Source organism: Rhinatrema bivittatum, chromosome 9 (assembly GCF_901001135.1).
Source record: "Rhinatrema bivittatum chromosome 9, aRhiBiv1.1, whole genome shotgun sequence".
NCBI classification, from domain to species: domain Eukaryota; kingdom Metazoa; phylum Chordata; class Amphibia; order Gymnophiona; family Rhinatrematidae; genus Rhinatrema; species Rhinatrema bivittatum.
In genome coordinates this window covers 179760027-179783317 of record NC_042623.1, presented here as the reverse complement: position 1 = coordinate 179783317, position 23291 = coordinate 179760027, and the positions used below count along the sequence as shown (strand labels likewise).

At 45.5% G+C, this 23291-nt stretch overlaps 1 protein-coding gene across 1 annotated transcript in view; it reads left to right on the top strand.

Annotated features, from left to right (window-relative positions):
* VWA5B2 (von Willebrand factor A domain containing 5B2) overlaps positions 1 to 23291 on the top strand; it is a 453973-nt gene that overhangs the window by 383278 nt on the left and 47404 nt on the right. Inside the window, exons 49-51 of the mRNA XM_029617330.1 lie at positions 11585 to 11770; positions 15660 to 15840; positions 22703 to 22977. Coding sequence (XP_029473190.1) covers positions 11585 to 11770; positions 15660 to 15840; positions 22703 to 22977 — 642 coding nt within the window. The remainder of the gene's footprint in view (positions 1 to 11584; positions 11771 to 15659; positions 15841 to 22702; positions 22978 to 23291) is intronic.

Here is a 23291-nt window from a genome sequence, read left to right as displayed (position 1 = left end):
GGCCTCCCAGAAGGTGCTAAAGGCTCAGAGCTGCTTTTTTTTTTTTTTTTTTTTTATTGCTGGCTCCCGGAGATACTTGGGCTTGCGATGAAAGGCGGGAAGATCAAAGCTGAGAGAGCACATCGTGCGCTAGGCCAGTGAAAATTCTGAATGCGGCGAGAGAAAAGAGAGAAATACCGTTACCAGAATCAGAGGTTGATGTTCTTTCAGGAGTTCTTGGACTTAGTGCAGAAAAAGAGGGCCGGATAGGCCGCGATTAAAAACCACTGCTTTACCCAGCTCAATTCAAAGTAACAATCAGTAGCAAGCTGAGTATCTTTGAATCTGTGATGGAGGCGCAGAGTTATTTGGAACAAACTGAGGAGGTGCTGCCAAAGCGCCAACAAATGGAGCCAGCAAGATCACCACGGCCTAGTGCAGGAGGCTCTGAGGCCTGAATGCGCAGAGTGGCTGGCGTGGGGAGTGGTGGAACTTTGCAGCAGTAACAGTCACGATATGCAGAGGAGCGTGTGATCTCTCAACACTGACTTTGTTTTCCTTTTTTATTCTGCTTTCCTTTTTGTTTTGTCTATTGCAGTCTTCCTGTTTGCCTTTTTATTCTCTTTTTGGTCCTATAGTTGCACTTGCATGTGTCTATGGGTCTCTGTGGGGAGGAGGGGGAGGGTATGGGGCAATTCCAATGTTATGTTCTTGGTATGACTGTGAACCCTGGATCGTAGTGAGAGGTGACTCCACCCACAGGGAGGAGCCATGTACAGCCTCACTACAATAGGCGAGGCCTCAGCAGAGAAGGACACAGCAGTAATAGACTTTATTAAGCTGAAATCAAGGCAGAACCCGCAGCGGGAATGTAAACTCAGTCCAGGATAGTGAAGTATGCCCAGTAGTATAGACCTGGTAGTGGCCCGCGGAGCAGGGTACACCAGGCAACTTCACCTGCAGAGTGGAATACCTTGAGTGTGCAGATCCGGTAGTGGCCCGCAGAGTCAGTACTGTAGATGGTAGCTGAGGTGCAGGAGTCCAGAGGAACTGGGAGGTGATGTATCCGTGTCCTGTAGCGTAGAGTGGTTGAAGAGAAGTCGCTGAAGAGAGTACGGTAGTGGCCCGCGGCACGAGGTATGCCGTAGGAATCCTTCAGCAAGGTAGATGAAGATGTGTAACGTACTCACAAGGCAGTACTAAGCAAAGTCCCAAGGAATGAGTAGTTAGATTCTCCAGGCAGGAAGGCCCTCCGAGGAGCGGATAGCCAGGACATGGCAAGGCCCCCGAGGAGTGAGTACCTAAGACTTCCAAGACCCAGAGATAGCCGGAACAAGTCCAGTAGAAATGTGGAATTGAGCAACGATGAGTCTCCTTGCTAACTCGTAGAAGGAGCAGGCTGAATGGCTTAAGTACACTGGCAGGTGACGTCATGCGGAGGGGATGCCCCTGAGGTTCCCGCCATGACATGTACATAGGAGGCCCTGGTGAGCGCTCGCCCTAAGTTGTGCCGAATTAAAAATGGTGGTTGGCAGTGCCCACGCCGTCTAGGGACGCCGAGGAAGGCGGCATTTGCTGGCGGAGACTGCCACTCTACCAAGAATGGCCGGTGCAGGGAAAAAAGAGGTGAGCATGAGAGGTTGCAGCTGTCTGCGACCGACGGGCTCAACATCCAACTTGTGGTGAAGGTATTAGATGGGAGAGTTGCAGGATTCACTTTGCAGGCTATCTCTTTTATTTGAATGTGGGAGAACTGCTTGGGGACTGAGAATTGGCCCGGCATGTTTCAACCTTTCACAGCTTGCGGCGCAACGGATGGCAGAGGCCTCGCAGTCACCGTGCAGTGTGAGCAGAGAGTGTTGGGTATGCTGAATACGACAAATCAGAGGACCACATTGTGGCAGAGAACGAGCTGAGGACTAAGAATCAAAATGCCGGTGGGCCAAAGGTTGTCAGTAACAATGGACTACATTCAGGTACTGTAGGTATGAAGACCCAATCATTAAATCTGAGGGGATGATCTGGGAAAGGAAAATGCTCTTGCACGTAGAACGGGTGCTTATTGTGTCCGGTCCCAATAAGTGGATTATTTTACATTTATACAGAGCTATCACTTTGACTCTGGAAGGACAAGAAACTAATGCAGTTTTGATAGCTCAATGGAATGAGGAGCTTGGGGTGCTAATAGAGATTGGGAGGGTATTTGGAAAAGAATACATAAAATTTTGATCTGCAGTTGCAGATCAGAGTTGATGTACAAACTGGTGAGAAGAACATATTGATATCTCAAGTATTTTGCATGTTTCACTACAGTAGCTCCTAGGTTATGCTGGAGAGAGTGTAGGATGGAGGGGTCTCAATTTCATGTGTGGTGGGCCTGCCCACTGGTGCTAGCTTTTTGGAAATGGGTTGGGGTGATTTTGACAGAAATATTGGGCTGTCCAGTGGGCTTGTCTCTTGTGCTGTGCCCTCTTGGAGTTTGGGTCGATTTGTCATTGTCGAGTGCCCAGCATAAGCTGTGTAACCACCTCGTCCATTCAGCAAATTTACTATTGCAGCACATTGGAAGTCTCAACCGCAACTTTCTCGCTGGTATAAACAAATGCATGACATTGCGGCCATTGCTGACATACTTCCTGCGTAAAAAGTTGTTTTTATATGAAAAAATATAGAAGCCGTATTGGAACTATTTGGAAATGAAAGAAAGGGGGGCAGTTTAGTGCTGTAATGCACATTTGTTATGACTTTGCTCTTACGTGCTGCCTGCTTGATGGTTAAATAAAAAGTTAAAAAAAAAAAACAGGAAATCTGCCGGGGAGTCAGTTGGCCTGTGGTTGCTCGGGAGTGACCACAGGTTGGGAAACAGCCAGGAGAACATAAGTGAGGCTGGTTCCACACAATAAAAGACTTTATTTATAAACGAAACCAAAAGTACAGTCAGAGACCACTTATTTAAGCAGTCTCACAGCAGTTCCTGCTTTCTCTCTGGGGCCTCCCCAGCCTTTTGAGCCTTGCCTTCTTATCCAAGGTTGCAGGGATCCTCCCTGGTCCAGAATCCCTTGCTGGGTTGGCTCCTAAAGAGGACTGGGCCAGATAGCTATGGCCTGTCCTTTAAGGTGTCCTCAGGGAATTTCTTATTCAATCCCTCCCACTCAACTCAGGCTTGTTAGGTTGAGCATCCATCTGAGCCTGAGCTAATTCTTGGCCTCCTCCTCTGTGGCTCATGTATCTTGATCCGTGGACATACTCTCCTCAAAGATGACCTGCCCCGGTTACCATGGAGCTGACCCCACAGGGTTGCAAACTGGGGACAGTTGCATCCTAGAATGACCAGGTATGGGAGCTCAGAAAGGACTTTCTCTTCCATAATGGCTTGTCCTGCTGGGGTGGTCAGCAGGACCTGACTAGTTGGACACTTCTGTAGGGCCCTGTGTATACAAGCAAGTGTTTCTTTCCTCTTATGGTTGATACGTTCTTTTTGCAGGAAGTTCTTAACTGACCCTGAATCCACCAAAGCTTGGATGGGAACTTCATCCAGTTACACCTGGATCACAAACTCCTTAAGTCCTGAATGAGGAACGTCTGCAAAGTTACAATCTGAAAAAGTTCATGCCCCATTTATGCTCTCACTTTTCATTTTCCTTCTAGGGTTTGACATCCACTCCCTGCTCCTTCATGTATTTTTCTTGTGTTCCTACTCCATATCTTCAAGGCTTAGGCATTCTTTGTTTCTATTGTCCTCTGTCTTACAAAAAGAAGATGCCCGCGGGGCAGGTTTCCCTTTTGCTTTAGCCGCTTCTCCTAAGGGCTCTTCATTTTCTGCCTTTCCATACAGGCAGCAATTTTCCTCATGTGCACTCCCCACACAACGGACCCAGAAGGAAAAAGTATCCGTAGCCTCATTCCTGGGTTGTGCCAGTATCTCTGAGGTTCCCTTTTTCTTCAGTTTGAGGATCATCCTTGCTTTGGAGATTTGCCGTTCTCCGAGTGGACTTTACTCTCTGTTGTTGGCTGCATCACTAAAGCTGACATCCATAACTTCACTTCCCTCATGACAATCCCTTGCCAAATGACTTCTTCTTCCATAGTTGAAGCAAGCGGGAGAGGCTGTGGCCGGTAGTCTGGTTACAGAAGATGGGCTGTCCGCCTCAGAGGATCATTGATGGTGTCCTTCAATCTCGTTACCACGCCATGGTGACTGTGCAGGCTGTCTTTATACCCTCCATACCGTGTTGGGCATTGTGCCTGGTGAAAAACGTCTGCCATTTCTATTGCTTTTTCCAAAATGAGCCCTAGGTGGCAGCAGACCCCATTCCACGTGGGATAGTCAAGCCCATCTAAGAACTGTTCAAAGAGCATCTGTTTGGCTACCTTGAGGCAAGTTTTTGCCTCTAGTTGCAGCCACTTCCAGCCGGCATCTTTTAGATGATGAAACATTTTGAGAGCCTTCCCCGGGCTGTAGGAGACCCCACCAGACCTGCTGCCAGTATGTACCAAGATATACCCAGCTCTTTCTAGTATGGTAGCCTTGATTTCTGCATGGGTGGCCCTTCCATCCAGATTGAAAGGCTGGTTGGCTTTTTTCCATGATTAAATTTGCCAGGTAAGTGTTCCAGTTGATTTCTAGACAACCCGATAGGCGGGTGGTCCTTTTGAAGTTTTTCAGGAAGATCTCCGGGTCCTATCCTGCTTTCATCTTAAGCAGAATGGGAGGTAACATATTCATCTGGGTTGTGGCTGCTTGCTTTGCTTGGGCAATATGTACTAGTGTCCCCTGTTGCTGGGTGAAGTGTTCATGTAAATTTTGCATGAACTTCTGTAGCTGCTGCTGCCCTGTATTACCTGCTCCATCTTCTCTGCTTCTCCAACTGTGCAAGCAGTGGTGCTTGGAGATTCTCCAGGATAGGAGAAAAAGAAAACAATAAAACCCTTTCTGGCCTGGCTGGCCCTTACTAACTGGGTATCCCCTATTTATTTCAGGTGGGGCTAGCCCCCTTGGCCTGCTATAATCTATTTCCAGGCTGTCCCTGCAGCAAAGCCCCAGACAAAAAAAAAAACAATTTTTTGTTTCTTCTTCTGTCTCTGTGGGCTCCTATCTGTGCTTCATGCTTAGAACAGGGATCTTACTGATGACACCATATGTGGTCGATCAGGAATGGAAATCAGGTAGGAGTACAAAAGTGAGGCCAACGCCGGCTGGTTCCACACAATAAAAGACTTTATTTACAAGCCAAACCAAAAGTACAGTGCAGGGGCCACGTACTTCAGCAGCCTCACAACAGTCCAATACGTCCAGTTCTTGTTTAGGCTGCTTCCTGTCTTCTCTCTGGTGCGGTCTGGGCCTTGCCTTCTTATCCAAGGCTGCAGGGATCCTGCCAGGCCCAGAATCCCTTGCTGGGTTGACTCGTAGGGAGGAGCAGGCCAGATAGCTGTGGCTGGTCTTTTAAAGTGTCTGAGGGAATTTCTTATACCATCCTTCACGTGGCCCATTGGTGGTCGTTTTTAAAACCTGCCCACATTGTTACAGAATACTGGGGTATTTGCACCAGTTTTCAAGTGTTAATGTATTTTCTTTTTGAAAACTGCCTTGGGAAAAAGAACCTACAGACATTTGCGTCTCCTTTTTTCTGCAGGCACTTTTTCCCAAGGAAAACACAGAATTTTACCCCCATAAAAGGTGGCAATTTCCAGTCACTTTACCTGCACATACTCTTTTCCAGGGCAAGCTTAAATTGCTGGGTTCCACATTGGGAGTCACCATCCAGGAGAGACCCTGGAGTCCTAGTGGGCCGAATATTGAAATCCTCGGGTCAGTGTGCAGCTGCAGCCAAAAATGCAAATGTTAGGAATGATCTGAAAATGAATGGAGAATAAAATGGAAAAGATCACATTGTCTCTGCGTCAAGGCCATGGTGCAACCTAACATTGAGTACCGTGTGCAGGTTTGGTTGCCTCATCTCAAGCAAGACACAGCAAAACTAGAAAACGTTCAGAAGAGGGGAACAAAAGTGATAAGGGGCATGGAACATCTGATGAGAGCCTGCACAGACTGGGGGGGGGGGGGGGGGGGGCTCTTCAGCTTGGAAAAGAGATGGCCGAGAGGGCACATTTATAGAAGTTTATGAAATCATGAGTGGGGTGGGAACGCTTAAATAATACCAAAACAAAGGGATGCTCCATGAAACTAGCAACCAGCAGATTCAAAACAAATTGTAAAAAGTACTTTTTGACTCCGTATACTATCAAGCTGTGGAATCTGTTGCCGGAGGACATGGTTAAGATCTACTCCTTTCCCCTGAATCCACCAGTACTGCCCACCCTAACCCTTTGTGTGTTTCCCAGAGTATGACACAAGGAGAGTGCTATAGGAATGCATCTGTTGTGTCCAGCAGCAGTCCGCACTTCTGGTGTAAAATTATTCCAGCTTCCTGTTGCAGCATGACATGTGGGGTAGGAGTGGTATCTAGGACTAGCACCTCTGTTTTGCTGTTTTGTTGAATGTGGCCCATTTTCAGATTTCTGAGAGGCAGTTATTTGTTTTCGGTATGTAAGGTTCGACAGGGTTCTGGACACTTGATTAACAAGATTAATAGCAGTTTATGGACTTCTTCTCCAGGAACTTATCCAAACCTTTTTTTAAACCCAGCTATACTATCTGCCTTAACTACATCCTCTGGCAATGAATTTCAGAGCTTAATTGTGCATTGAGTGAAAAAGAATTTTCTCTGATTTGTTTTAAATCTGCTAATTGCTACCTTCATGGAATGCCCCCTAGTCCTTCTATTATCAGAAAGAGTAAATAACCAATTCACATTTACCTGTTCTGTTCTTTCATGATTTTATAGACAGGTATCATATCCCCCCTCAGCTGTCTCTTCTCTGAGCTGAACAGCCCTAACCTCTTCAGCCTTTCCTCGTAGGGAGGCTGTTCCATCTCCTTTATCATTTTGGTCGCCCTTCTCTGTACCTTCTCTAGTGCAACTACATTTTTTTTTAGATGCGGTGCTCAGAATTGCACACAGTATTCAAGGTGCGGTCTCACCATGGAGGAGCTTGGTTAATTGTAAATTGCTTTAAATCTCTGTTGACTCAAATTGTAAAGATTCTTATGTTTATATTTATTGGTTTTTGATATCCCACTTTTAAAACAATTTAACAAAGTGGCTTACATTACTAAAAACAAACTTAAAGAAACAAATAGAACATATGACTTATCACATTGAGTATAAATAACATACAACAAGATATAGCAACATAAAACATTAAATACTTTAATGAAATATTAAAAGCAGTAGAAAGAAACTAGTCCATTAAAAACTTGGTTAAAAGCCATGTTTTTACTCCTTTCCTAAATTTTATGAAGTTTCCTTCCATATGAATCTATATAGGTAACAAATTCCATAATTTGGGACCTTGGTGACTAAAGACTGAAGAGGATGTTGGGGAGAAACCTGTGCAGAAAACTATGTCAATGGTGATGAATCAAAAGAACAAATACAAATCACCAAGAAGCTGGAAGATGTAATAAAGCAGATTGACAAATTAAAAAGTTCAAATCGCCCAGACCAGATGGTATACACCCTAGAGTTCTAAAGGAATTAAAAAATGAAATTGAAGATATGTTACTGGTAATTTGTGTTATAATTAGTGAGGTTTGGGTGGACCCTTGGACACTGTGGCAGCTGACCATGCCCACGGGGGGCAGTCCTGTGAGGGGCCACAGGTCAGGCTCAGCTGAGGACAAACACAGAGATCGATCTTTATTTAAACAGTGTTGTGCAGCTACCAGAGGTAGCAGTGATGAGTAGTTGATGTAGCCCGGCAGGGCTGGTATCCCTCAGGCACTGGAACAACAACTCCTCCGGTAGCAGTGCTGTAGTGGAGAGAACTGAGAATAATGAGTACAGTGGAATAAGCACAAGCCCCAGTATGGAGAACCCCAGGATAGGGAGAGCAGGGAGGCGCGAGTACCTGATCCCTGAGAGCTGAGAGGCTTGAAGGTAATGTACTCACACAGCGGTTCCACGTAGGAGATGGCACCAGGACTGGAACGGAGGCAGGCCCTCGAGGAGCGAGTACCTGATCCCTGAGAGCTGAGAGGCTTGAAGGTAATGTACTCACACAGCGGTTCCACGTAAGAGATGGCACCAGGGCTGGAACGGAGGCAGGCCCTCGAGGAGCGAGTACCTGGTTCCAGGGAACAGCTCTGAGGTGAAGATGGTAGTACTCACTGGTGTTGAAGATAGCAAATCTGAGCAGGCAGCGAGTCAGGGAACATGGGCCCTCGAGGAGCGAGTACCGGTTTCCTGATAGCGACCTGAAAAGCAAGTGAGTCCCCTGAGGAGCGGGTACCCCATTAGCATTAGAGAGTCCAATAAAGATTGGAGAGGCAGAGTAGCTGGGTACGGAGAGTGAATCCCATCCGTAAGAATCCCCCTTGCTAACTCAAAGGCTAGCAAACAAAGTAGGCTTTAAATATCCGGGCAGCGTGAAGTCATCACAGGGGGACGCCCCTGAGGTTCGCGCCAAGTAGGAAATAAGAGTGAGGGCCGCGTGGCGCACGCGCCCTAAGATACAAATAGAGCATGGCGGGAGGCAGCGCCCAAGCCGGTGCGGGGACGCCGGAGAGGACGGCAGACAGACGCCGCGGCAGCCAGGCATCTATTAACAGCAAGAGGTGGAGCAAAAGGAGAGAGGTAGGAGGAGTGCAGTCGTCGGGAAGGGACGGTTGCAACAATTTGTAACCTATCGTTGGGATTGTCTGTTGTCCCTGAAGACTGGAGGGTGGCCAATGTAACCCCGATCTTTGAAAAGGGCTCCAGGAGTGATCTGGGAAACTAAAGATCAGCGAGCCTGATGATCGTGCCGGGAAAAATTGTAGAAAACTATTCTAAAAGAACAAAGTATATAGAAAGATATGGTTTAATAGGACACAGCCAGCGTGGATTTACACAAGGGAAATCTTGCCTCACCAATCTGCTACATTTTTTTTGAAGGGGTTTATAAACGTGGATAATGGTGAGCAGTGGATGTAGTGTATTTGGATTTTCAGAAGGCGTTTGACATGAAATGAAACTCCAGGGGGGACGACTCGGAACCAACATCAGGAAATATTTCTTCATGGAAAAGATGGTGGATGCCTGGAATGCCTTTCCGGAAGAGGCAGTCAGGATGAAAACAATAGGGCATGGGATAAAAACAATGTGGAAGCGTAAAGATTAGACGTTGGGAAAGAAGAAAAGAGTGCATGGGGGCAATCTGCCCGGAGCACCAGTTCCTCCCCTTAACAGAAGGCGTGAGGACTACTTCCTTAACCAATTAGCCTTGGTGCTTCTGATGCAACTGCAACATTGTTCCCCACTTTGGCAGGGGGAAAAAGGGGAATTGAGTTCAGATGATGGCCAATGCTGGATCCCGACTTTTACAGTCCAGGGCACTGAGATACAGACATTAGGGAAAAAGCACAGGGCTGCTTCGTCCAATAGCAAAGCACGTTCAAGCAGCATTGCCTAAATTATCAAGAAGATTGCTCATCCTGTAAAAATGTTGCTAGCAGTAATTTTGTTATGGGGCTTGACAGTTGCTTGGTTTTGATTGTAAATATTATTACCCGCTTAACAAAAGGCTTGGAGGTAACCTGCATGGAACAGCAGTTATTACCTTTAACAGGAAACATGGGGGTAGTCTGCATGGAGTGGCAGTTATTACCATAAGAAACTTGCTGGCTGGACTGGATGGACCATTTGGGTTTTTTTCTGCTGTCATTACTATGTTACTTTGACAAAGTTCCCCAGAAAAGACTCCTGAGAAAATAAAAAAGTCACAGGATAGGAGGAAATGTCCTGTTGTGGATTTCAAACTGATTAGCTGAGAGTAGGATTAAATGCTCAGCTTTCTCAGTGGAGAAGGGTAAACAGTGGAGTGCCTCAGCGATCACTGCTGATGCTTTTTAATATACTGTATTTATAAATGATTTCAAAAAGGGAACAACGAGTGAAGTGATCAGATTTGCAGATGATACAAAATTATTCTGTGAAAGGAGGATCTTGTGAGACTGGGCATTTAAATGGCATATAAAATTTAATGTGGACAAGTGCAAAGTGATGTACATGGGGAATAGTAACCCACACTGTAGTAGCATAATTTTAGGAGTTATCATCCATCCAGGAAAAAGACATGGGTATCATAGTTGACAAAACTTTGAAATCCTTGGCTTAGTGTGCTGCAGTGGTCAAAAAAGAAAAACGAATGTTAGGAATTATTAGGAAAGGAATGGAGAATAAAATAGCAAATGTCATAATATCCTGTATCGTTCCTTTGTGAGGTGCATTTAGAGTAGCGTGTGCAGTTTTTTCACAGTATCTCAAAAAAAGATATAGTTGCATTGCAAAAGGTACATAAGAGGGTAAACAAAATGATAAAGGAGACGGAATAGCTCCTTTATCATTTGGAGAAGAGATGTCTGAGGGGGGATGTGATAGAGGTCTATAAAATCATGAGTGCAATAGAACAGGTAAATGTAAATCGGTTATTTATTATTTGAAAAAATACAAAGACTAGGGGGGCACTCTATAAAGTTAGTAAGTAGCACATTCAAAACAAATTGAAGAAAATTCTTTCACTCAACGCACAATTAAGCTGTGGAATTAAGGTTAAGGCAATTAATATAACTGGGTTTAAAAAAGGTTTGTACAGATTCCTGGAGAAGTCAATAAACTGTTATAATCCAATTAGAGTAAGAGATAGCCACTGCTTATCACTGCATGATAGCAGCATGGGATCCATTTATTGCTTGGGATCTTGCCAGATACTTGTGACCTGGATTGGCCAATTTTGGAAACAGGATATTGGGCTCAGGCTGAGCCAGTATGGCAACTTCTTATGACTGTTTGATATACTCTAATGTAATCGTAGTAAGAGAAGGAATGGCAAGCAGTCATTGATGAGATGCCCGTAACATTCCCACTGGTTCATATGGTGTGAGCACGTTACATAGGTATGGTGGGCCATCTATATATCAAAAAATGTGACTAGGGAGGGTGGGAGTTACACTAGTAAATACGTGCCAAGGAACTGGTTCTCTTGCATTCTCAGATCAAGTAAGCGAGCTTTGCAAACTCTCAATTATAAAACTTGGAATTAAATGCTAAGCTTAAACCAGCACATATAATTAATTCAAGCTTTGGTTTCCCAGAAAACACGCACACAATTATAAACTTTAAATTAAACACTAACCTTAAACCAGTCTACAATATATACAGACGGTAATAGGTTGGGGTTTTTTTTTTGTAAGGTTTAGGTGCTTTTTCTCAGCAAGTCTTACTTACTAGGAGCAGATGAGGCTTCTGCCATCAGCTGTCCCTCAGGAGAAGAAAAAGGATGAGAGGCACAGCTGAGACTGGGCAGAGAGAGCAACTGAGACCAGAGAGAAAGCACGAGGGGACGCAATGTTAATTTTGGTGGTGTTTGGCTTTATGGTCTCAGGCCTGCCCCCCTCTCCGAGTGCAGGATGTGGTCATTGTTGACAAAAGTTTGTGCTCAGGGTGGAAACCCGAGTAAAAAAAAGAAAGTTGTAATGAGGACACTTCCTTGCTTCTTCCACCAGCTGATCAGGTCTCTAAAGAAGTCCGTGGAGCCAGCGGTGAGTGACATCACCATAGACTGGTATGTTCCCGACACAGCCGAGGCCCTGCTCTCACCCAATGAGATCGCCCCATTGTACCCCGGAGGCTGCCTCACCAGCTACTGCACCCTCTATCCCATCTCCAGCTTCCGGAGCAAGAGGAATACCGTGAGCACCTTTCTTCATGCCTTCCACTCACTGTCTCGGTTGTTTCTGTCTTTTTCTCTCCTCTGTGTCCTATCCGCCTGTCTCCATCGTTCTTCTCCCCCTCTCTCCCACTGCCTAGGGTGTGGAGTTTCTCTCTCTGTCTCGGTAGATCAGTGATGCCTGGGCCCCACCTTCTCCTGTCATCTAGTTTGTTGGTTGGTCTTCTTCTCAGGTGGAGCAGTATTTGCTGCTCTCGTGCTATTGTTCTACAAAATATTAGAACAAGAGAGAAAATCTGGTTCAGAGACTTGAGCAGCATTTTAAAAAGGAAAGACAACGGAAGACCAAAAGATGGAGAATGCAGGGGGTCATTCCATTTCAAATACTATTACCAATCCAGAATCTTAGGGGGATTAATGCACTTCCATCTAGAAGGTATCACCAACCCTGCAGTTAACAACGAAAAGTTAGCCAGCTGCCTTTGGTTTAATACTATAACATCAGAATCAGTACTGCATCAACAAGTTTTTATTATTATGTATGTTTGGTTGTAAACCGTTTTGATTAATTCTTTCGAATTGTAAAAGCGGTATATAAACATTTTTAAATAAATAAATAAATAAACAAGTAGACTAGTAGTTAGAGATTTGTGATTTCATTAATAATCCTCAGAACCTGTATGTCGGAATAGTCTCAACTCTGTTTAAAGGTTCCTTTTAATAAACAACCTTCTCCAAGTGTCTGGACCCCTTAGAAGTGAGATATGTTTGGTTATAGTATTTTATATTCAGTATCCAAACAGGTCATTCAGATAGAAATTTGCTTATATTTTCCCAAATTTCAACCCACTGATACTTAGATAATGTTACCCGCATATCCAACTCCCATTTTTTTCTCATATAAAAACTGTTCCAAATGTAAGTGTGAAAGTATTTTTTGCAATAAGCCCAGCAGTTGCATTTTTCCTTCGAAAAAATAAGTTCAATCAGATTCAGGGTCTTATTAGAACTTAACAACGTCACCCTTGACTCAGACAGAATGCTGTATAAGTACATCTGTTTGCATATCCACTATACCTTTTCTCCTGGCATAGATGTCTTCCTTAATTAAATGAAGTATTTTTGTCAGTCCCTATTATCTTATCCAGCCAAATCCAGCTTGAGACATATTGGTGCTAATGGAGATATTGCAGGATTAAAATATAATTGTCTGATTACTTTTCCAAGATCCGCATCACTGGCTCAAAGGAGAAGAACTATAATTAACTTGAGCCTGAGTTCTGAAACTAACGAGCCCAAATTGTAGTGTGCAACTGCCTGATTTGTAATTTCTATCCAATGACTCTGAGCAAGAGGAGAACCAAAACACCATGATCTGTAATTGCACTGCCCAATTTTTTAAAATTAGGTAAAAAATAGCCCACTCTGTGCCCTGGATGCAGTTAGAGCGTAAAAGGCATTTTCCATTCCAAATAAAAGAGGATATTGCTCTATTAAGCGCCTGAGCAAATTTGATAGGTATTACACAAGGCAACATACAGAAAAGAAATATAATGCTGGATGTTATAATCATTATAACTACATTAATTCAAGTCAGATTCCACTTACCCATATCAGATAGTCCACCTCAGAGGAAGCCCGGATGTGGATATCCTTATGTCCCCTTGCAATAGAAAGGTGCCTCGGTTTTGCTCCCTGTATAGTACAGATGGCAAACCAGCCTCAGATGCCCTCACCCAGAATTGGGGCAAAGTTATGCATATCCTCTGATTCCATTAGTAGCGATGACTCTCTTGAAGCTTCGCGAGGACAAGGGGACTATGATCCTCATAGCCCCTTATTAGCCAAAACAAATCTGATTTCCACTCCTGCAGGAGTTGTCCATTTGGAGGCCAATCAGTCTGGGGACTTCCCCAGATCTCATCAGGCAAGATCGAGGCAGGCTGAGACATCCCAGCTTTCAGGCCCTGTCGCTCCTAGCCTGCATGTTGAGAGGTTAGTTTCGCAACCACTTGATCTTTCTAGAAAGCTTTTCACTAAAATGTCCTATGGACTGCAGTGGAGGAGGTTTTCTGTGTGGTGTGAGCAGAAGGCCCTAGATCCATTCTTCTGTCCCACAAAAAACTGCTTGATAACTTCTACACCTATCAGAAGATGGCTTGAAAACCAACTCCATTAGAGTTCATCTGAGTGCAATTGGTGCATACCACCATGGTGTAGATGGTACACCCAGCTCTGTAGAGCCTATAGTTGTACATTTCATGTGGGGCCTGCTTCAATTGAAGCCTCCCCTAAGGCCTCCCGCTGTGTTTTGGGACCACAATGTGGTGTTAGCTCAGCTGATGAAAACTCCTTTTGAGCTACTGTGCACTTCTAACCTGAAGTACCTGACCTAGAAGGTCATATTTTTGGTGGTGCTCACCTCCGCATGCAGGGTCAGCGAGCTCCAGGCCTTAGTGAATTATCCACCTTACACTAAGTTTGTCATGGCAGGGTAGTCTTGCAAGCGAAGCCTAAGTTCCTGCCTAAGATGGTGACAGACTTCCAACTTAACCAGCCAATTGTCCTGCCAATGTTCTTTTCCAGGCCTCATTCACACCAAGGTGAATGAGCCCTGCACAGTCTGGACTGCAAGCGAGCCTTAGCCTTCTATCTGGAGCAGAAAGAAGTCCATAGACAGTCCACCCAACTTTTTGTTTCTTTTGATAGAAATGTGTTGGGCATTGCCATTGTCAAACAGATGCTATCAAATTGTCTAGCAGATTGCATCTCCTTCTGTTCTGCCCAAGCAGGGCTGCTTCTTGGGGGCCATGTCAAGGCTCATTCTGTTTGAGCCATGGCAGCGTCGGTAGCCCACTTGTGAACAGTTCCCATAGAAGAGATCTGCAAAGATGTGACATGAAGTTCTTTCCACACATGCACATCTCACTATTGCTTGGATAGGGCTGACTGACGTGATAGTAGGTTTGGCCAATCTGTCCTTCGCAATCTGTTTGAGGTGCTTGGGTTCAGGCTGTCTCCCACTCTTTTACCAACAGCACCATTGTTGTGTGTCTGTTGGTCCCCTGTTGTGTTGGGGGGCAGCCTGTAGCTAGGGATTCACCCATGTGTGAGGACTACCATCCTGCTTGCCCTCGGAGAAAGCAGAGTTGTTTATCTGTAACAGGTGTTCTCTGAGGACAGATGTTACAGATGTTAATCCTCACGAAACACACCCACCACACCACGGAGTTGGGTTTCTCGTATTTTTGATTTATATTGAATTCTGTGTTATAAGACCGAAGAGGGACCCTGCGTGGATGCATGGTTTAGCGCATGCTAGGCATGTCCAGTGTGGTAAATCAAAGTTCTAGAAATGTTGACATAAGTTTTCCATGTTGGGACTCCATCTGATGATGTAAACAATGTGTGAGGACTAACATCCTGCTGTCCTCGGAGAACACCTGTTACAGATTAGTAACTCTGCTTTCACCTCCTAAAAATGGGTGATTGGAATGGACCAAGGGTTTCACTCTGCATATATGAGGCAGTATTTAGAAACAAGAGGCTTTGAGCTGCCGTCCTGCCTACCTTGCAAGGCACTGCTGATGTGTAGCACAACAGAACAGGAATTTTATCTTGCCTGGATCATCTCGCCACATAGCCCTGAGGAAGGACAGAAAATGGAAGGTAGGCTCAAATTCTGATTATATAAGATATGTTTACCTTTCTGGGGAGAGGAAGAGTAATTAGATGCTCCTTCCTATTGAATCATTGGAGGAGGCAGCACCTAGATCATTTCTGAAAGGGACAGGAGACGTTCTGTCTAGAGAGGAAGGAAGAGGGACACAACCTATGGGTCAGAATGTCCTGTCAGGTAGCAGTAGAGGAAGTAACAAGGTTCTCTCTTTGCATTCCTTCCTGTTTTGCAGGGAAAGGAGCGAGGCTGCAAGAGTGCTTCTCCCAGCTCCAGCAATTCTGTGTTCCATTCCCAGGATGACGCATATCTGCCGGGAGGTCCTGATGCCCCTGCAGAGCCTGAGGATCCAGACAAAAGTCTGCATGAGATCTCCCTGGAGTTGTCTCCCAGTGGGACAGAGAACTGGGACAAGAGTGAGTCAGACTGGGCAGAGGAGTTGTGGGGGCAGGGAGTTGTGGGGGCAGGGAACTGGGGAAGGAGATGAGGACTGGGAGAGGGGGAAAGTGTAAAATGGATGATATGAAGAGGAAAGATATGAATGAAGGGGGCAAAAAATAAGATCAAAGAGATGGAGAGAAGGAGGGATGGAGAAAACAAGAAAGCAAAATCACAATTTTGGTACCTCTGAGTATGGGATGTGAAAACACGATGGTGCAATTTAAGCTGTGATCATAAGAATATAAGATTTCCCATGCTGGGTCAGACCAAGGTCCATCAAGCCCAGCATCCTGTTTCCAACAGTGGCCAAACCAGGCCATAAGAACCTGGCAATTACCCAAAAACTTAGTCTATTCCATGTAACCATTGCTAATGGCAGTGGCTATTCTCTATGGGATAGATTTTAAAAAACGGCGCGTTCGTGTACTTTTGTTGGCGCTCCAGGCGCCAACAAAAGTACGCGGGATTTTAGTAGATACGCGCGTAGCCGCGCAAATCCTGGATCGGCGCGCGCAAGGCTGCCTATTCCGTGTAGCCTCTCATGAGGTTACCGGTATTCCCTAAATCAACTTGATTAATAGCAGTTTATGGACTTCTCCAAGAACTTATCCAATCATTTTTTAAACACAGTTACACTAACTGCACTAACCACATCCTCTGGCAACAAATTCCAGAGCTTAGTTGTGCGTTGAGTAAAAAAGAACTTTATCCGATTAGTCTTAAATGTGCTACTCACTAACTTCATGGAGTGCCCCCTAGTCCTTCTATTATTCGAAAGTGAAAATAACCGCGTCACATCTACACGTTCAAGACCTCTCATGATCTTAAACACCTCTATCATATCCCCCCTCAGCCGTCTCTTCTCCAAGCTGAAAAGTCCTAACCTCTTCAGCCTTTCCATCCCCTTTACCATTTTGATGCCCAAGGTGTTGATAGGAGATGGAGCCATGGTGTTGATAGGAGATGGAGCCATGGTGGTACTAGAATACTGCCGGGGGGGGGTTTTCTTTCATTTCTTAGTGGCGTGCTGTTGCCATAAGAAGCTGCAGTTTGGCATCTGGGGGTCTTAGGGAAGCCCCCACAGCTGGGAGAAAGTGTAGGCTGAGGATGTGGGGCCAGTGACATTGCTTCCAGTTTTATGGCCAAACCATGATTAAAAATAAAAGTTAAAAGTAAAATTGAGAAAAAATAAATTAATGAAACACTTGGCCCGAGGTTGGATACAGCATCCTGGGTGTACAACGGAGATCCCGGCACGAAAGTCAATAAAAACATATAATGTGCCTTAAAATAAATAAAACTAACATCTGGGAACAAGAGGGCACTTGTTAGGGAGGTCTGGGGTTTCAAAGGTTAAAAAGAGAGGTGATTTCAATGTTGCTATAATGTGTGTTAAAACATTTAAAATGGGCACATTTCTAATAAGATGGCATAAGGAGGCTGCAGAACTTAAAATGATCCCCACTACTTTTAAAATGTTTTTTTTTTAAAGGTTAATTTAAAAATGGGATTAAAATAAAATCAGCAAAATTCTTGTAGAACATTTTATGATCACTTAACATTTCCTGAGGGAACAATAATTTGTGTGTAGCCCCCTCCCAGCGTGCCTTGTTCTGCACGGGTGGGGCATAAACGTATTTATAGTAACGTCAGGGGAGGGAACCTGGCCAGCAGTAGATAGAGCCTCTTTTCTCCCCAAGGTGTGGATCAAAAGTGTCCCCTCTTCCAAAACGTAACGGAGTGGAGGGACCTGGATGGAAAAGGTTATCCACTTGTGCTTGTGTGGCAGTGACTCCCCTTCAACCCTGGATAAAAATACGCAAAACGATATTGGCCCAGAGAGTTGAAAAATCTCTCCTGCTCCCCAGGGTGAAGGCTCCTGTGTGGTGTCCTCAGTGTATTTGTTACTCAGAATTCGTCCTTCTCTTGGTGCTTGGATCCCTTATGGGAGGAATGCAGATGGAACAGCAGCTACAGAGGGTCCTGGCACCAGGTCGCCACTTCCTCCATCCTTGCTGAGGTGTAGAGGGGCAGGTTTTCCCCCAAAACAGGGCTCCCCTATTCCTGAGTCGTTACCTTTTGTTAGCCTGCCTAGCATTAACAAAAAAAAATTAAAAGACTATTTGTGTGCAGGTGAAGCATGGACTGTGTGCCTGGGAGAGGGAAGAGGGTGTTAGCCAGCTCAGGGAGTGCATGACCGCATGTTAGGGCTGCGGGAACAACCAGGGTCTGGCACAGATTCACTGTGGGTTGGTCTTAGGAATTGCAGATCGAGCTGGGAGCACGTGTGAGGCCGCATGCATTGGCCAAGCTTGTGAAATGCTGCTGTGCGTGTGGGGACATGGTGTCTCGAATTTCTTCTGTGGGGCTCTGCAGGCACTGTAAGTCAGACGGGGAAGGCAGCTCTGCAGCAATCACGCCAGGGGAAAGACAATCCATTCTTCTGGCTGGTGTGAGTGAAGCTCCTTTCTCCATTTTAGCATTAGCTCCCACGTTGCAGGAGGCCTCAGTGGAGAGGTCTGCTTCTCTTCCTGAGCTATTCCCTGCTGTGCCCAATAAAGATGAGGCCCGAGAGGGAGTGAGGAAGGGTCTCCTGGAGGGGACGATCTCTGGCTTAGAAGAAGTTTTTTCCACGGAATTTGTGCTGATAATGCACAAAGCTTTCCTGGAGAGGAAGTGAGCCAGATCTTCAAGTCCACCACAGTATGCCAGGTGAAGAAGAGGGTCTCCCAGGGGAGCCGAAAAGGGGAGTGCAGATGGCGGTGAGGGGATTGCACTCCTCTGGCATGGAGGAGGAGGCTAATGGTTTGGAAGGAGACAGAAGTCCATTATCAGACCCTCCAGGGGGAGAATGATGGAGGCAAAGATCCCACGGAGCCTGGGGAGGTCCCGGTGGTGGAAGTGATGATCCCTGAGTGGCCTGGCTCTTCCTGAAGAAGGAACTCCTACTCTTGATTCCCCGGGTTTTAAAAGAACTGGGAATAAAGATAATGCAGGAGGAGTTTGATCACGAGGGCATGGACCCGTCTCGGAAGGACTTCGAGGTCCGGTGAAGACTTTTCTCTTCCACCAGTCAGTAAAAAAAATTTTAAAAGCTGGTTGTTCTGGAGTGGGCTACTCCAGAGGCTGGTTTGAAGGTCGGCAAGGGCCTGACATGGTTGTACATGCTGCCAGAGGATGCTCTTGAGCTCTTGCACATTAATGAGAAACATTGTGTCGGCAGTCTCATCCAGGCATCTCATTTGGCTGCACAATTGGTCAGCGAATGTGTGTTCCGAGTCACAGCTAAGTAATCTTCCCTTCAAAGGCAAGCTTTGACTTGGGGAAGAATTGGAGCACTGATAAAGCACCTTGGCAATAAGCCAAAAGGGAGGGGTTCAGAGATACCACCCAGGCAGAGGATCCTCTGTGGTTCAGAGATACCACCCAGGCAGAGGAAGACAATGGCCTAACAAGACGCAGTCTGTTTGGCGGGGGGGTGGGGGGGTGCGTAGACCCACCGGCCAATCCACTAGTTAGGGGACTGGGGGAGGAAAGGCTACACACTGAGATGCAGCTTGTCCACTCTTTGCCAGGAGTCATGGTGGGCGGTTAGCCCTCTATTATGAAGGGTGAGCCAAGATAATGATGGACCAGTGGGTCATAACAGTGATCAGAAATAGTTGTGCTATAGAATTTGCTCCCCTGATCCAGGTAGCTTTTATGGTATCCCATGGTGCCTTCAAGGAAACATGAATGACAGCGTGCGCCACACTAGAGTGACTGAAGAAACTTGAGATGACCGCACCCATTTCCTCAGAGGAAAAGAGGTACGGAAGGTATTCCGTCTACTTTATGGTGCCAAAGAAGGATGGGACCTGTCGGCTCCTTCTGGATCTCCAGAAGGTGAATGTGGCTCTATGGGTTCCTCGCTTCCTAAGGGAAACCTTGCACTCCGTGATTGCAGCTATTCCCATAGGAGAGTTCTTGTTTTCCCTCGACCTCACGGAGGTATACTTGCACATCCCTATATGGCAGCAACATAAGAGATTTCTGCAGTTCACTATACTGGGAGAACATTTTCAGTTTCGGGTACTCCCATTTGGACTTGCAACAGTGCTGCGGACTTTCACCAAGGGAAAGTTGGTGGTAGCTGCAGTGTTGCGGTGGGAAGGCATTCTTGTGCATCCCTATCTGGACGACTGGCTCATCTGGGCAAAGTCAAAGGAGCTCTGTCAAAGCTCAGTGCATCGAGTAATTCAAATGCAGCAGTCTCTGGACTGGTTAGTCAATCTGGCAAAGAGCCACTTAGTCCCGACCCAGTCACTGGAATACCTGGGAGCTTGTTTTGATACTGTCCTTGGCAAAGTGTTTTTTTTTATGGAGGAGAGAGTGCAGAGGTTACAGGTACAGGTCCAGAGGTTGTTACATCCAGTGGTTCCCAGAGCCTGGGACTATTTGCAGGTCCTGGGTTCTATGGTGTCTATGCTTAATCTCGTTCCCAGGGCATTCGCACATCTACAATCTCTTCAGAGGGCACTTCTGTCCCACTGGAAGTCAGAGAAATTTCACCTTTGGCTACCCTTACAGGGGGAATCCAGGTCCAGTCTCTAATGGTGATTTCTTGACCACATCTGCAGCTGGGAGTGGGATTGGAAATCCCAGACTGGGTGGTGTTGACCACTGATGCCAGCCAGTTACATCAAAAGGGAACAATACTTCTAAGGTGATCATTGTACAATGGTTGAAGGAAGCCGTTGTCTCAGTCTATATTTGTAAGGGTCGTCCCATTCCTGTGGGGTTGAGAGCACATTCTACAAGGACACAGGTGGCTTTCTGGGCAGAATATCAGCTGGTTTCCCCACAGGAGATCTGCAGAGTGGCAACCTGGTCTTCTCTAAACACTTTCAAAAAGCATTACCGATAGGATGTTCAATCATCGGAGACGGCCTGCTTTGAGGAGACTGTGCTGAGACTGGGTCTTTCGAGTTCCTGCCCAGTTTCAGGGGGCTTGGGTACATCCCATGCTTCTGGACTGATCTGGGGTATGAACAGGAAAGGAAAATTGGTTCTAACCTGATAATTTTCATTCCTGGAATACCACAGATAAGTCCAGAGCCCTGCCTTTAATTTGTCGGAAAATACCGCTCTGTTCAGTGTGTAAATAAGAAGATGTAGCTCTACAGTTGGGAATTGGTTACGGTCTCCCTTAGCAATTGTTGGGATTCAGGTTGGGGATCAACGTTTCCCCTGCTCAGGTTGGGTGGGGAGATGTTGTTGGTTTTAATCTCATCTTGGCTTGGTACAGTTCATACTGAGGGTCAGTATGAGCTAACATTAGCAGTACATTGCCAATAAAACCTTTCTTCTCTGATTCCATCTGCTGGTAGGGGAGCAAAACCCCTTACATCTGGTCTAATCTATGGTATTCCAGAAATAAAATTATCAGGTTAGAACCAATTTTCCTATATAGTGCACTCCCTGCCATTTCGATACAATGTGTACCCTGGTATTGGTACCCTATTGGTTATCCTCTAGGTCTCTGAGATGCACATCTTAATTTACAGAAGTACGTTCCAACTCTTCAATCTTAGTTTTTAGATGTCTGGAATTTGCATACAAACAATTTAGAGTATGTTTTTTTTATTTGTATTCACAACTGTACATTGTAGTTATTATATTATAGTTGTCGTATTTATTTATATATTGTTATGCCAATCAGTATTATCTATAGTTCCTGTTACTGTAAATGCATATGATACCCCTTTATTTAGTTCCCATTCTTAAAACACTTCTAATTGTTATCACACCTTTCCCCATTATTTTTCATTTGTTACTTGTATTCGATCGTTACTTGTAAGGGCCCTGCCCAAAAGTTATTTGTTTTATGTAAACCGATACGATGTGCGAACGGTTATCGGTATAGAAGAGACTTTAAATAAATAAAATAAATAAATAAACTTGCTTACTAGTAGTTGATAAAGAATTTGGAAACCTTCATATCTTTGTGTTCTTTATTTAATTTCATCTGAGCTACTTTCATAATCTTCTAACCTCTCCGTGATGCCAGTATTCTGAACCAGGCATTCCTGTTCGCTTTGCCCCATGATGGAATATAAAAGCTGCTCTCTCTCTCTCCTTTTTAAAGGCTAGCGCCAACAGCCGGATTCCACTCTGGTTAAAGAGGTGCCATCCTCTCAGAATAGGCTCCCCCTTCACGAAAATATTGCTCTTAATAAACCTAAAACCCTCTTCCCTGCACCATCGTCTCATCCACGCATTGAGACTCCAGAGCTCTGCCTGCTTCTGGTGACCTGCGCGTGGAACAGGGAGCATTTCAGAGAATGCTACCCTGGAGGTTCTGGATTTAAGCTTTCTACCTAAGAGCCTAAATTTGGCTTCCAGAACCTCCCTCCCACATTTTCCTATGTCGTTGGTACCAAGGCAAGCTCAAATTTAGGCAGGGTAACACAGGTAACTGCCTCTGGTGCCAAATTATGAAAGCTCCAAGTATCTGAGCCCAGGAAATCCTGTTCCCACTTGCCTTAGGGCCATGGCATTCTGTCCTGCCTCCCCCTTCCGGCTTTCCAGTCCTGCCTATGGCTGCCAAAATCCTAAATGCAGTCCTGTATCCAGGTCAAAAACACATGAAAAGAGAGGCAAGAGAAAAATCAAGGTGAGAGAGGCCAGTGTGATCAGGAAAACTAACTTTTGATTATTTTCATTGAGAGACTGGATTCTCTGAAGTACTTAATTATCTATTGCATATGCAGTTTACTAAATTACATGATTAATAATGGAACTGTGCCCTGCTCTTCTTTTGGGTTTTGCCTCATCTTGGCTTTCTGTTTTGAGCAGGTGGAGAAGCAAGTGCAAGCTGTGATATCAGGTCCCGAATTTGCCAGGCTTCCTACATCCAGAAGCAGTACATGCTGACTCACTGCTCTGTGAGTAGTGAGAGGAGCCACACAACGTCCCATGGCTCCACCAGCAGTGAATCAACAGGCTCGCACGAGGTCGCCTTCCCGCAGTGCCTCAAAGCCACTTCCCAGCAGGGTCAGAAGAGTGTTGTTCTGTGGGAGCCCTTATGCAGGTCCTCGCCACTGGCACGGACACAGACTACCAGTAGCAAGGTAAGAAATAGCAAAGCTTTCAGTATCTAACTCTCACCCGCTCTATTAAGAACATAAGAACATGCCATACTCGGTCGGACCAAAGGTCCATCAAGCCCAGCATCCTGTTTCCAACAGTGGCCAATCCAGGCCATAAGAACCTGGCAAGTACCCAAAAACTAAGTCTATTCCATGTTACCGTTGCTAGTAATAGCGGTGGTTATTATTTAAGTCAACTTAATCAATAGCAGGTAATGGACTTCTCGTCCAAGAACTTATCCAGTCCTTTTTTAAACACAGCTACACTAACTGCACTAACCACATCCTCTGGCAAC